The sequence below is a fragment of the Oreochromis aureus genome, linkage group 22 (genome assembly GCF_013358895.1).
Source record: "Oreochromis aureus strain Israel breed Guangdong linkage group 22, ZZ_aureus, whole genome shotgun sequence".
NCBI classification, from domain to species: Eukaryota; Metazoa; Chordata; class Actinopteri; order Cichliformes; family Cichlidae; genus Oreochromis; species Oreochromis aureus.
The window spans coordinates 24,539,800-24,553,951 of record NC_052962.1 but is presented as its reverse complement, the minus strand read 5'-3'; the positions used below and the strand labels follow the sequence as shown (position 1 = coordinate 24,553,951).

Below are 14,152 nucleotides of genomic sequence, written 5' to 3'. Positions count from 1 at the left end.
ATCCGCTATGCAGCTCCAAAGCTGAATAAGCCATTTAGAAATCGGATCAGTAGAGATACTTGTGGCTCTTACGGGCACCTTATTAACAAGATTTAAATCTCTAGTTCTCTAAACTGGAAATGGAAAGTTGATGAACAAATATGTAACAAATGGAGCTGCATTTTGAAGAAAAACTTACTGTGCCACCCACGATCCTCCCCAAGGGGTACCACGCCCTTTCATCGAACCAATTGAGGAACTCGTAGAAGCCATTGGTGGTGAGATGGTGTGTTGATCTGTAGTTGAACCTGTAGAGATGCAGAAAAATAATAGGGATTACTTCGTGTAAGGCAAAGAAACAACCACACACATAGAATAAACATCTATTTTCATTTGTAGGCCAATTTTGAGAGGGAGAACAACAAAGACTCATCTCTAGGAAACGAATAGATTATTTACAGATTTTCTGAAGGCGGTAAGAATGGATAAGCTGCTGAGAGTTTTTCGTTTTTGAAACAGGGAAGATGAAGCTTCCATTCACAACGTGAGCCTTTGTGCTATCGCCAACAGCTCTCAGGTCAGTCACTGATTTAAAAAAGAAAAAAGGTTGCGATGAAGGGCTTTCATACATATGGTGGCATTTTCAGAACAAAAGCCTGCTTATTGTACAGATAATTCCAATTTCAACCACCAGGCTGAGGTGACGAAGACATAAAATAGGGCTGGTATTAGAACAGAGAAATAATGACCAAAGGAGGGAAAACTAAGAATAAATATAAGGAATATCGCTCCAAACAGGCTTCAATTCACACTGTAGCCGTGATTAAGCCGAGGGGGTTGGAATGGCGTCAAGCAGCAGAACCAAAGAGCTGACAGTGCTGAGAAGAAAGCTGCCAAAGAGAACGAAGCAAGTGTTCAGTAAATTTTCAGAGGCAGCTTCCTTTGCCACCGAGCTCATTAATGTAGGCCGAGTATGTTCAAAGGCTCATGTAACATAATTCATCTATAGAGATCCTATAGCAAGCCTCAGCAGATCACTAAAGGACTATTATTAGACAAATGTATATCACAGAGGACACAGCAGCCTCGTCTGTGTGACTAATAAGCTCTGGAGCAATTCTTTGATTCATATTGCATCAAGTCTAACAATATGACTAGCCAACAAACACAAAGTAAGGCTATAGTAACAAGACTGAAATGAGACTAAACAATACAAAGTCTTGGTTGGGACTGGTTTTGCTTTAAAACCATATTTTCTGTGTTTATCTTCAGCCAAATATGCACATGTGGCCGTTGCTGCACCAATAGCAGGCTCAGGGGTTTCAACATGCTGATGGTGTAAATTCGCATTTATGTGCATCTTAAAGCAGCATATACATGCCAAAGTTTAGAGGCTATAAAGAGGCTCCTGCTGCATGCTTTCTTTTCCTTTTTTCTTTTTTAAACACAAATCAAAAGAGTACAAGTAGAGGGCAAGTTTGGCATTTTAACTATGCAAAACAGTGAGACGTTTATCTGCATCTAAATCTGCTACAATTGACAATAATAGGCCATAATACCGACTCAAAAGTGCAATCACGTCTTTATTTACTGGCACTCGTTAATGAGAAAACAGGGATTAAAAGTCACTTAACAGACTTAAATACCGAACTTGTATCCGATATAAATTTGCAAACAAAATAGTGTATACTTCAACTGTAAAACGAGAGAAACATGCAAGCTGCTGGAAGAGGCAATTATAATCAAATTCATCTGACCTTAAAGCAGTGTCAACAGAAACAGTGAAGCACAACATGCACACACACAAAAAAAGCACAGGTGTCTCGGGCTCGACAACAGCTGCGAACCCGATCAACTACATTTTCTTCCTTCAGCCTACCCCACTCTTCAAGTGCGAACAGGCACAAACCCTTAAACACTGGTCTTTTCAAAGACGGCTGTAATTTTAGCTAGAAAGTTCTCATTTTGTCTCGTGTTATGAATGGAGCACACCTCTTTCCTCCCTAGAAGCACAGGCTCACTCGCCATTTTGTTCATCTGTAACAGAGATGACTGAAAGAGCGCCTCTGGACAACAAGATCAATCCAGACGAAAATAGGAGTCGTAACAAGGTTTCCGTAGGTAAACCTGTGGAAGGATAATGGTTTCCTGCAGCAGCCTTTGTCTCCACTAAGGCTCTGTCACCCAGTCCACATCCTACAGAGCGACTGAGGTGTCAGGTGGTTATTGGCTTCAGCTCTCCATCAAGCTCCCCATCTGCTGCCACCCATGCCTCTCTTCACCCCAATATGCCTCTGTGGACATTCCACGGTGGACGCTGCAGGCTGGCAGGGACTAACAGTTGTCTTTGCAAGGTGTCTTCACAGTCAAAAACACTTTCTAGTCTGGGTCCAACTCCCTACCAGGCAACCCTGTGTCCCTCATAGTGTCCACCCCTTTCATTTGAATTTATAAAGGTCAAGAAAATCCTCTGCTTCAAAAAAAATAAACACCTTTGTGTTTAATAAATGCATATTTGTTGATAAACAATCAATAGTTTAATTACTGACCAAATTTATCGTCAGCATGTTTTCAGCCACAATCGAACAGGCCGGCTAGCGATTTCATTAAATCAATAAGCGTGCTTCCAAAGTTAATCACACAAACTGCGTTTCCATGTATGCAGGTGAGACAGATTAAGAGATGACAAGCAATGTCATTAAAAAGCTGCAAAGTCGTGGAGCGTGAGACGCTCATGATCAATGCAATAAGTTTAAAACTGCTGCACGGTCACGAGATGCTTGGTTTGCTCTCATCTTTTCTATTCCCCTTCCTCAGTCAGTTTTGAGAAGACTTCTTTGTATGCAGCACACTTTCATCGATGGAGAAGTTGCAACATGATGATGGGATGCTGTGGGATACAGGTGATACTGAAAAAAGTCAACAGATCCCAGGATTTTTGTTTTTGTGTTTCATTCTCTATGACAAAAGTTACTAACCATACTGATAAGTCAACACGAACAGAATGATCATAAATTAGAAGAGCAATATTCTCTATGCGACGGATGAAACAACAGGCAAACACTCACAGGCATTGTGCCTCTTAAAGTGATCTTGAAAAGCTATAAAGAAGCTGACATGAGTGTTTATCCTTGGGGCTCCTCAGGCAATCACATTACTCAACAACCTGAGGCCCGAGAGTATGAATCTGGGCAGAGAACAGACTAGGACAAACAAACCATCCAGCTGGAACACAGGAGTCACATAGGAAAGGGGGGGGAAAAAAAGAGCTACTCTGATGCTTTACACTTTTTCTGCTACAAAACCCCCTATAAAAGATTAGGTCCTGTCAATTAAAGTCTAGCAATTGTTTCATATGTTTAATGTCCAGTTCTTTCACACAAATATTTCAGTGCATGCTGAGGCGTGGAAAGAAGCTCAATGTTACAAAGTAAAAAAGGGGAAAAAACTAACTACAGAAGCAGCCAGGTGTGTGAGTTTGACCACAGAGGGACTCTGAATGTAGGTGCTGTGAAACTGGCCAGCCAATTCGGCCTCATTGTTCTGCAGCTGTCAAAGCAGTGAGGTGGAAACACGGCAAATTCAAAGAAAGCCTTTAAAAAGACAACTTTGCGCACTGCCACACCATATCCACCAACCCATTTTCCAAAGATCTCATGCACAGCTGAAGGGAGCGCTCTATCTCTGCCCTTGTCACTTTGACGGGGCGGATAATGTAGCTCTGCCAGGCACATTAGCAATTTAATGCATAGCTGCCAATATGGTTTTCAGGCCCACAAAGCACACGAATGACTAGTGATTCTACTGCAGCACCTCTGAAAACCAGCAAGTACGCTTCAAGGAAAGCAACACACCTCTAATAACACCATTTAAAGAATATATAAATAAAAAATCTTGGATTCATATCTGCAGAACAACTCATATATAAACTCCGCAGATAATATCTGAAAGCAAAAATAAAAATAGAAGTGGGATATTTATGCACTTGATATCACAGGGGGACTCCTGCAAGCACCGTCATTTATTTTAATCAAGGTCCGTTTCACTGATTACCAGTTTCCTGTTGAGACTGTGCCATCAGCAGCAGCATGACTAAGTGGGCTCCCTTCCTGTTTATAAACTAGTAATGCCTCATTCAGCATCAACTGCATAATCAGATGCATCATTGGCTTTTCCCCACTGGTCCATATTCTGGTGAGTGTCTGAATGGTCGTTGGTTCTAATCACCACCTTGACTAATTAACAACCTCTGTGAACAATGTGTAAATGATGAAACTGTTTATGGACCAGGAAGGCAAACAAGCACAAACAAAATAGGCTTCACACAGTGAGGTATCCGGCAGTCGAGCATTGTTGACCATCGTCAGGGTGACCCTGTTATTGTTCTTTTGTAAGGCCACGTCTCTTAAAGCAGAAATTAGAGTTCTGTGCTGAGTTCCTGTCACAGGGTACGGTGTTGCTGTTTGCATTGTGAGCCAATGTCTCTGTGCTGCTCTGCAATCTCAAGTGAAACTGGACTGTTATTTTTACTGAAATGCAGAACAGAGAGAAGACTCAAGAACAGACTGTAAATCTATACACAGACAGAGAGCTATAAGAATGAGAAAAGCATCTACACCAGCATAATGAACCTGATACAATTACAACCCACTGCATTTTGTTTCACAGTGATATTATCCTTGTGCTAATCAACTTACTGGGTTTGCACTGCATATTGCTACCCTACACATCTTTGAGTTCTGCATCAGGCTACAGCATAGGGTACAGAGCTACAATATTATAAACATTGCTTTGCATTTAAAATATACATATATATATTACATAGAAAACCTTTAGTACATGCCACCAATATGATTTAAAAAAGTAGAACTAAAGACAGCTAGTGGAAATCTCACAGCTAATAAGGTTAATTAGCAACATGATTATAATGATTATTATAAAAAGAACATCCCAGAGAGGCAGAAGATTGTTACACCACTACCATTCAAGCATAAAAAGGCACCTAACTCAATGGATGAACTGCTCTACACATAACAGACAGCTTAGCAAAGAACCAATTTTAAATCCTATCTTTTGGCTCTTTGTAACTAGCAGCAAAAGAAAAGAAAAAAAATAGGCCCGTTTCTTAAACTGAATTTTCAGGTTGACAGACATAAAAATAGTATTTTTCCACCAACAAGGTAATTCTCAAAGAGCCATTAGCAAAAAAGCTTTAGTTCCCCTCAGGGGAGGACAACAGCCATCAGTAAAGCACAGTGGAGGCTCTGTCTGTGCATTTTAGCCATTTTAGCCAGTGGTGTTGGGAATCTTGCCAAAATTTATAGAATTATGAAGACCAAAAAAATACCAACAAAATCCAGATATTATATGGAAAATATTTCACTAGCAATTGCCTCATTTTTCAGCATGACAATAGCCCCAAACACACAACTAATGTAGTAAAAGCATATTTGGATAGAAAAAAAACAACAACAACAAAAAACACTGTCGTGGATTGGCCTCCCCAGACCGAACCCAACATTATTAAAGCAGTGTGAGATCATCTTGAGGCGCCAACACCCCAAATATTCACTTGCAAGCCAGTTTGCACGTGTTCCGATAAATTGCTGCACCCATTTCCCATTTTTCTAGCAAATATAAAGAAATGATGGGTGGCTCAAGACCTCTGCAGAGTACTGTGTAATGAGAATAAAATTTCTCATCATCCAAATGTCTAGGATTTTAAGATTTAAATCAGGAACAACTAAAACCAAGGAGTGAACAGCTGTTCACTGGATCAGCTAATGTCCATTTGACAACTCTCCCTGGGCTAACAATTTCTATACTTATGTAATATGTACCTTTGTGACTAGCTGATTAGGGTCAAAAACCTGACTTATCAAAATGATCATATTTTTGCCATTTAACTATACTTTGACTAATGGCACGTTTTCTTAGGCAACAGTGCATTAGCCTCAAATGGCCCTCCTTAGACGGGCCATTTGAAGAACAGGATTACGGCTATCAACAGCCCACAAAAACTTTCCTTCCAATATCCCCAAAATAGGATTTTCTGGTTGGATTACCACAGAATTGGATAACAGTGAGTTTTCAGTCACACTGCACACTTTGTCCAACTGTCCCCAAAACTAATGACTCAGTACTGGTGGGAAAGGTCACACTAACTGGCTGACTGGATCGCTGCCAAAGCTTTAATGGTGTCTACTGGTCCTGCCATCACCTGACAAGATGAAGCATCCTGGCTACTAGCGATCTCTCTTCATTGTTCAAACTGTTAGACCCAGCAGTGGATAGAACTATCCACCCAAAACACAAGTGAACTCTGTGCCAATATTGGAACAGCAAAGCTGCATAAGTCTACAAACATCCAATACTGCTGTAAGAAGAGAGTGTGATGAATGATTTAGCCTACTGTAAAGAGTGAGTGCAAGTAGAAGGAAACTGCTAATGTCAAGTGTACTAACTCCTTATACTCTATATCTGTTAACAGTAAGAGTGGGCTAACAATATACATGAGCCACCTTTAACAGCCAGTGGTATAAGTACACAAAATTACACAATGCTTAAGCGTGCAGTGGCTCAACTTAAATCGACTGGTATTTACTTCAATACTCTAATGAGCCTTCAGCAGCATTTAACTACACCACACATCCACCACAAGTGTTTTTTCTGTGCTCAAGCACTTTTCAATCCAACATTCACGTTCAATATTGGTGTGCGAATATCAAATATGAATTGATTACATTTTGAAGTTATATTGTTACACCGTGATGCGTTACACTGTGTATTCTATCATTCACAAACAAGCCCACACTTTTTCTAATGAAAAGCAACTTCAATTAATTTTTTTTAAATATATATAGCACCAAATCACAACATTTTCCTCAAGGTGAATTATATTGTATGTTAAAGGCCGTACAATAATACGCAGAAAACCCCAACAATCACATGACTCCCTTTGAGCAAGCACTTGTTGATCATTTTTGGAGGCGGGGGTCTGCTGCAACCAGTTGATGGAACAAAAGACACACTGCAAAGTGGTGTAGTGAGTGGGGTGGTTGATACGACAACACGACACAGGCAGACATGTCAGCTAGAAAAGCCAGATATCAAACTACCAAAATTCCAATTAAACCAGAAGCCAGAGGTTTCCTTCTGTTAAAAGGGAGGTTTTTTCCTTCCTACTGTCGCCAAAGTGCTTGCTCATAGGAGGTCATTTGATTGTTGGAGTTTTCTCCATTTTCTCTATATTATTGTTGGGTCTTTACCTTACAGCATAAAGCACCTCGAGGCAACTGTTGTGTGAGGAACTATATAAATAAAACCAATTGAATAGAACAGTTCAAGCATTTTCACATTCGAATACCTGCAACAGCAATATCAGAGACCAATCACGGTGAGGACTTTTATGCATATTATGGGACCTTGCCATATTCAAAGTGTGAAGGTTAGGTTTTAACAAAGATACACAGGTTCAGGTGAAGTTAATTAAGGGTTAGATCAATACAAATAACGCAATGAAGATTATTTTCTGAATGCATGATAGCAATATGTGCATATGTTCCTTGAAAAATAACTTTGTCAATGGGAAATTCTGTTTAGACAAGCAGTGAATGCAGTGGGTTGACTGAAGCACCGACTCAGTTGATCATGTTTGCACGAACCACAGCAGAAAAAAAGAAAAAAGGAAACATTAAAAATATTATGAGATAAACAACAAATGTGCAGCTAATTATTCTGCTAGGTCAACCATTTCCAAATCTCCAAACAGGCAAAATATATAATTATCTTAATTTCAATAAGTTAACACTTGCTGACACTGCAGAGGAGACCCCCCCCCCCAATTTAACCCAGAGTGCACAGCTCATCGTCTGAGATGAAGAGGTCCAGTAAGAGCCATTTAATCCTAATGCTACTGGAAATGAGGCATTACATTAAAATTGAACTCCACCCAAAAGATTTTTACATATTAAACGCTCATCCAGCGCAGCTAAAACATGACTATGAAAGTTTCAGTTTACATCGTTTATAATTTAGTCGTCTTCACTATGAATTTTCCATATGATGTAACAAGTCTATCATATATTCCAGACATCATTTAAATTAAGAATATTCAGCATTTGGCACATTCAGCATGGTCAAAAATGTAATTAGTAGAATCACAGAAGGGGGCATATGTAACTATCCTTACCGGGAATGAGCGACACATTTTCTCAGCAGGCCAGACTGACTAAGATACAGCAAGCAAAGGGCCACATATTGAATAAATGAAACATGACACATATTGCCGAAATATATGCTAATGCATACATTTTGTAATCACAACAGATTGCTTTAAAATAAGCCCAAGTCCAAAGACTGTTAGCTTTCTGCTAGAAAATATTGATAATTTCATATCAATTTGCTGCATTTGCTCCACTTACTTAAAAATATATTTACGCATGCACGTAAAATGTATGCTTGAATCAAGAAAGCAGTGAGTGACTGTTTTACTTGTGCTGATAAATAAAACTATCATGGTACAGACCTGCATCAGTAAATGAACCCAATATTCTCTATTTATCATCATATATTTGAATACAGTGTTTTCCACAGAGACCTCTCTTGATTGGGAAGCCCAGATATATTTTACCCTTCTATCTGGGATAATGACGATGAGATATATAAGCAATCTCTCTGAATGTTATTTTGAAAGTTCAGTTGCTGCTAACTAGGCGTAGGTTATGCAGACTCAAATTTATACAAGTGCTTCAAGAAAAATTTGCGCTAACAAAATCTACAAGGATACAGAAAAACATAAAATCCTGAATGTGTTATCACTGCTTGCAGCTCGCAGGCAGCAGCGTTTCTAAGCAGTAAGTAAATATAATTTTATACTATAAATAAATAGCATAAAATAAAGGCTTGACATTTTTGTTCAACAATAACTAAAGTAACGTAACCTTGTAACTCTTCAGGAGCTGCACAATATTATCCCATAATAAAACTGAAAGAAAAAAAAATAATAAACCTGGGATGTTGCATCTTCAGTCGGGCTTTAAATCAGCTCCTTCCAGCCCTGCTTTTCCACTAGTACCTGCAAGAGTAATTTCCATCTTCCTGACATATAGAGTGAAGTGCTCCAGTGATGCTCGGTGGAGTCATTTGATTACATTTGGGTCACATCACCAGCTGCTGCAAGTCCTCTTTGTCGCTTGGTTTTAGTGTGTTTTTGTCTCGAGTAGTCAGACAAGACTTCCTGTTAAATTTGGAAAAAGTTTCCTCACATATTTTGCAAAAATACTGTGGTCTGTTGGAGGTTGTCAATGTAGCACACTTTTTAGGTACTAAATTGTAATCCATGGCTGACACACAAATTTCGCCGTCAGACGCATCAGGACTTGTCATGTTGTTGTGCATGCTAAGGAAGGTGAACACATTGTGTGACTATATCAGGGATATGACACTTTTATATGATGAGGTCACAGTGATCTTGGAGTGTCTTGTCCCATGGCTGGACAGAGTTTGACTCCACCATCTTGGTCTGCAATTGGTGAGAGTGGTCCTTGTTCTGCTCTGGAGAGAGATAGGGAAGCAGGGACACAAAAAGCAGAACCAGCTCTGCAGCTCACAGAGGCTACAGAGCAGAACAAGACTACTGTTGCACATTGCAGTTCAAGACTGTGAAATTCGAGTCCATACACATGATGAGAAACTTAGAGACAGTACCCAAAAATGGGTACGACCGTGTTAAAACCCTCAAGAGAAACGACCTCTGGGTGAAAACCGTAATGTCCAGAGTCCAAAGACATGTAAGTGAACTAAGTTGGCTCTAGGTGTGAATCCAAGTACAAATGGTTGACTGTCTTTGTGTTAGCCCTGCCACCCTAAAAGAACCCTAAACTGGATAAGCGGATTAAAAATAATTTAATTAAATTAAAAAAGGAAGATGGCTGGATGAGCCAACCTCATAGTTTTGCTTTCTCTGTATCTTGAGAGATGTAACATCATGACAGTATGCAAAGAGCCAAATTAGTGCCCGCTCAAACTAATGAATCAAAGCTAAAGCTGAATTTTCCATCTTAGATCATTAGTGACAACCTTAAATAGACATTACTATGCTCCAGCTCTAACTGGGATCCATCTGACACACAGCACTATTTATTTGCTCCAATACCCCCACATTTTGACAGTCATAATAAAAATTCTCAGTTTGTTCGGTTATAAAAAAGGCTGTGGGGAGCAGAGTTATTCAGCTCTGAAACAGAGCAGTCTCAAAGACTTTTCTTTGACTAGGTGCTGTTGTGTGAATACATCAATGTGGTGTCTCTTTCTGTAACAACAAATATGTAAGAAAGCTTGTGGCTCGAGCTTCACTGTTTGGATGCGCTCTTTTTTGTGTAAAATGCAGAGTTATTTGATGGAGTTAGCCACTGAGGTCTACATTGTCCTGACAACAGACTTCAAGAGTCCCAGCTATTGACATCCCAATTATCTTTTCACACACATTTAGACTGCTACTCACAACCGTGTGCAGGCTGGCAATGCCTACCCATCACAAAGACACAGGCTTTTAATACCTTATGGGCCTAATAGGACAATCAATCTTAAATTGTGTCATATTCTTGGCAAGGTACGACGAGATGCTTACCTGAGCTAAAAGACGACAATGAGAGTCGCTGAAAGTAAATTATCAAAGCAGTCAGGGATACACAGGTGACTGCAGGCAAAGCAAGTCTGAAGCGAGAATCCAACACACCATTTACGTGTACACGTTCTGAGATGATTGCTTAGACTTTTTTTTTTATTATTAAAAAAATAAAGAATACTCGATGAAAAACAAAGGATGGGCATGTTAAATTTCAAACTTATGAAATCCAATTTAGGTCTCTTGTGGTTACTGGTCAAATAAAGCCTTAATTGATTTTTTTTTTTTTTTTTTTTTTTTTAAATTAATGGTGTCTGGAGCAAACAAACTACTTAAGAGGTTTTTAATAAGAATTAACCAAACTGTTCAAATGAAAACCTGTCGAAAGTAAAATCATCTCTAATGTGCCGGATTATTAAAACTAAATATGATTTCATGGAAAAAAAAGAAAAAAAAAATGGCTCTGGACACCTTTCAAATTTATGCATATTCTGTATAATAATTTCTGCAATATACTTAATATTACATTACAATTACAGTTTATTCAGTAGATCATTTAATAACCAGAATGTCAATGACATAGTCGCTTGTCCGGCTCATCATTATTGACAGCTTATCGTGAAGCGTGGAGTCTGAAAAGAATGTTTTAAACTTGCTATTTAAACTATACTGCACAAACTAATAGCAATTAACTGACTAATTAACCGAGAAGTCAACAAGGCTTGGAAACATTTCTATCTGGGACAAATTAATCTTGCTTAACTGAAATGATGATTCTTGTGAAAACAGAAAAGCGCCTGGAAAACGGCCGATATGACCTTCGCCATGATTTTGGTGAAGACCCATTAGACTCTTGTTACACAGGCCTACAGACCATTTAATGACTGCCTGGCAAACACCTATCACTGGGGGCAAATGGGTATTCCCTGACTGGTTGCAACTGGTTACTGGCAGTCGCTGTGAAATCACTTGCTAGTTCCCAGTTATGACAGACTAGAGACTAGTCAGTGACCTCATGGAAAATTGTGTCTTGCTGACTGGTGGTTGAATGAATGGTTGCCGCCAGCACACAGTGCTTCACTGAAAATCTTGTGATTGCTTTGGTTGCTATCAGATGAAGACTCCAACTTGTCTGCAAAGACTCACAAACTAGTTGCTAAATATTAGTTAAAGTATTTAAAGCGTGATGAAAACCAAAAATAAGAACATTCATCTTCAAAGTGAAAGTTGTGCCTGAGCACTGAAACCCACAAAAAACGTTTCTCTAAATTCTGACAAATACTCTAGAAGTACTGATTCTTCTGAGCTCATTGCCCTTCAGCTAAAGGAGCTAAAATGTAACTAAATCTCAGCATGAAGTTGTATAATCCTAATTATACAACAAACCATCTCACAAACTGATAGATGCATCGAGGTAATCTGGGAATCAGCATCTTGATCAACACCACTTGGACATTTGGGAACATCGACAAGCTGCTCTACTCCCCAAGAGCTGCCCCTGTATCATGGTACACAGTCTCTCCAGCTCATGAATATAAAGCATAATGGCCAGAACTTTAAAAGAATATGTACAGAAGTTGGGTAGACAGACAAAATGTTAAGTATTCAGAATTCATGCATGAGGTGAAGGCCTGCTGCTGATACTACCTGTGGAGAGTGCAGGGTTGCCGAGGTCTCCTGAGAAATTTAAGACGAAGGTTTGGTACACAGATTCATTTCACACTCCATAGATTCCTGCATTTTAAGTTAAACACCTTGAATGAAGTTAGCAATCGACACAATGCAATCTCACAGCATGATCTTTGTGATAGGATGAAGAAGAAGAATGTGCTTGGTCAACTGAGTCCAATGAGGCCAACATAGACATTAGGAAGACACGCCAAGGTCAAGACAAGCTTAACCCTCAGTTTAATTGATAACATAGCACCGCTTGTTTAACTGATGGTCTGAACATTTGGTTGAACAAACACAAAGCCTCTGTGACTTAACCATTTACAACAAATATTTATGATAAACCTTGTGAAAAAACAATTTACAACAGCAGGACTGATGAAACTTGGTGTGAGGTAAGGTTTTTATTTTGAAGCAGGATTTTTACAAAGAACAGACAGAAATAAAACTTATGAGTCTATATTTTTCCCTTCTCTATATCACCAAGACTTTCAAGTTTCATTTGAAGCAAAGAAATTTATTCTTTGGCTATTCAGTAGAAAGAAGAGAATGGAGGGGGGAATTTTCTGAGGATATAGGAAGAAAGCTTTATATCAAACAGCACTTTGGAAACCAAAGCAAACAGTGACAGTGAGTCAGTCTCAATAGGCTAGGTCGAGATTATCAGCACTTGCAAAACTGTAGGCTGACGTGCAGAGAATCCGTCAATGACAAAGCCATTAGGTAGCTCTGCTTTCTGTGTTCAATAACACTAGACTGAGGTGCAGCATACAATTAACCAACTGGGGCCAGTATTGATTAGAACTTTCAGAAGAAAAATGAGAAATCTGAACGCCCACAAGTATAGGTTTAAACACCACAGCAATTACTGTGCAGAAAATAGTCCTAGGTAAGATGAAGATGTGGGTATAACAAAAAGGAGGGGGCCACAGTAAACTAGAACCTTAATAAAACAAAAGTATTTACTGTGATCAATCTTAAAGTAGCTTCTTTTATTGACTTGATATTTTTTCTTTCAGAGATCAAAGCAAACTGACTAGCTCCATTAGTTCACCAAACCTGAATAACACGGGCTATCGGTTCCTAATGCGATTATGTTACATCAGTGATAAAGTAAATCGCCTGGTGTTGCAAAGTCCAGCATAGAGAAGTTCTGCTTTATTTCCCATCACTAGTATGGAAAGACTGAGCACCAATAGAAAGCTATCACAGACGCATCAGCATTTCATATTGCCAAAGAAAGGGTTCCTGTTCACCTGGTGATGAAGACTGTTAGAATTAAACTATTCCAAGTGTGAAACACCAAGCTGAATGTTCTTTGAAATGACTGCAATTTGTATGTTTAGCATTTTTATAACAAAGACATGGGGGTACTGCTGCTAGAGTAGTCTCAAGTAGGTTCCATAGTTCTAATTTTCCACATTTCTAGTTTTCTTTTATTGGCAACTAGTGATGTTTTGCATTTAAAAACAAAACAAAAAAAAAACACTGATATTGTTCAATGCATTCACTGGAAACAGACAGCATTTCAAGATGCACTTTTTTATAATACTTGTTCTTAAATTGATACAGGCAGAAACAAAATGCTTAACACTCTAATCTTCATAATACTAAAGACACTTTTTTTTTTTTTTTTTTTTAAACCACACCAACCAGCCATATAACCAGCTTTCAAAATACACACCCACCTACAACAACCTGTAACACATCAGGCGTTTACCAACTCACAGCTGCTTAACCGAGGTCTTTCATCCGCAACATCCCATTACATTTCCAAAGGAACTAATAATTTGCGGGGTACATCCATCATCTTTAGCCAGAATAACAGTTTTGAGACATGTAGCATCCTCCGTAATCTCATATGACTGCTCCAAA

The 14,152-nt window shown here is 39.0% G+C and overlaps 1 protein-coding gene across 1 annotated transcript in view; it reads right to left on the bottom strand.

Moving 5' to 3' along the window:
- LOC116319414 (dolichyl-diphosphooligosaccharide--protein glycosyltransferase subunit STT3B) overlaps positions 1-14,152 on the bottom strand; it is a 99,309-nt gene that overhangs the window by 60,561 nt on the left and 24,596 nt on the right. Inside the window, exon 2 of the mRNA XM_031738728.2 lies at positions 179-287. Within this exon, the coding sequence (XP_031594588.1) occupies positions 179-287 (109 nt within the window). The remainder of the gene's footprint in view (positions 1-178; positions 288-14,152) is intronic.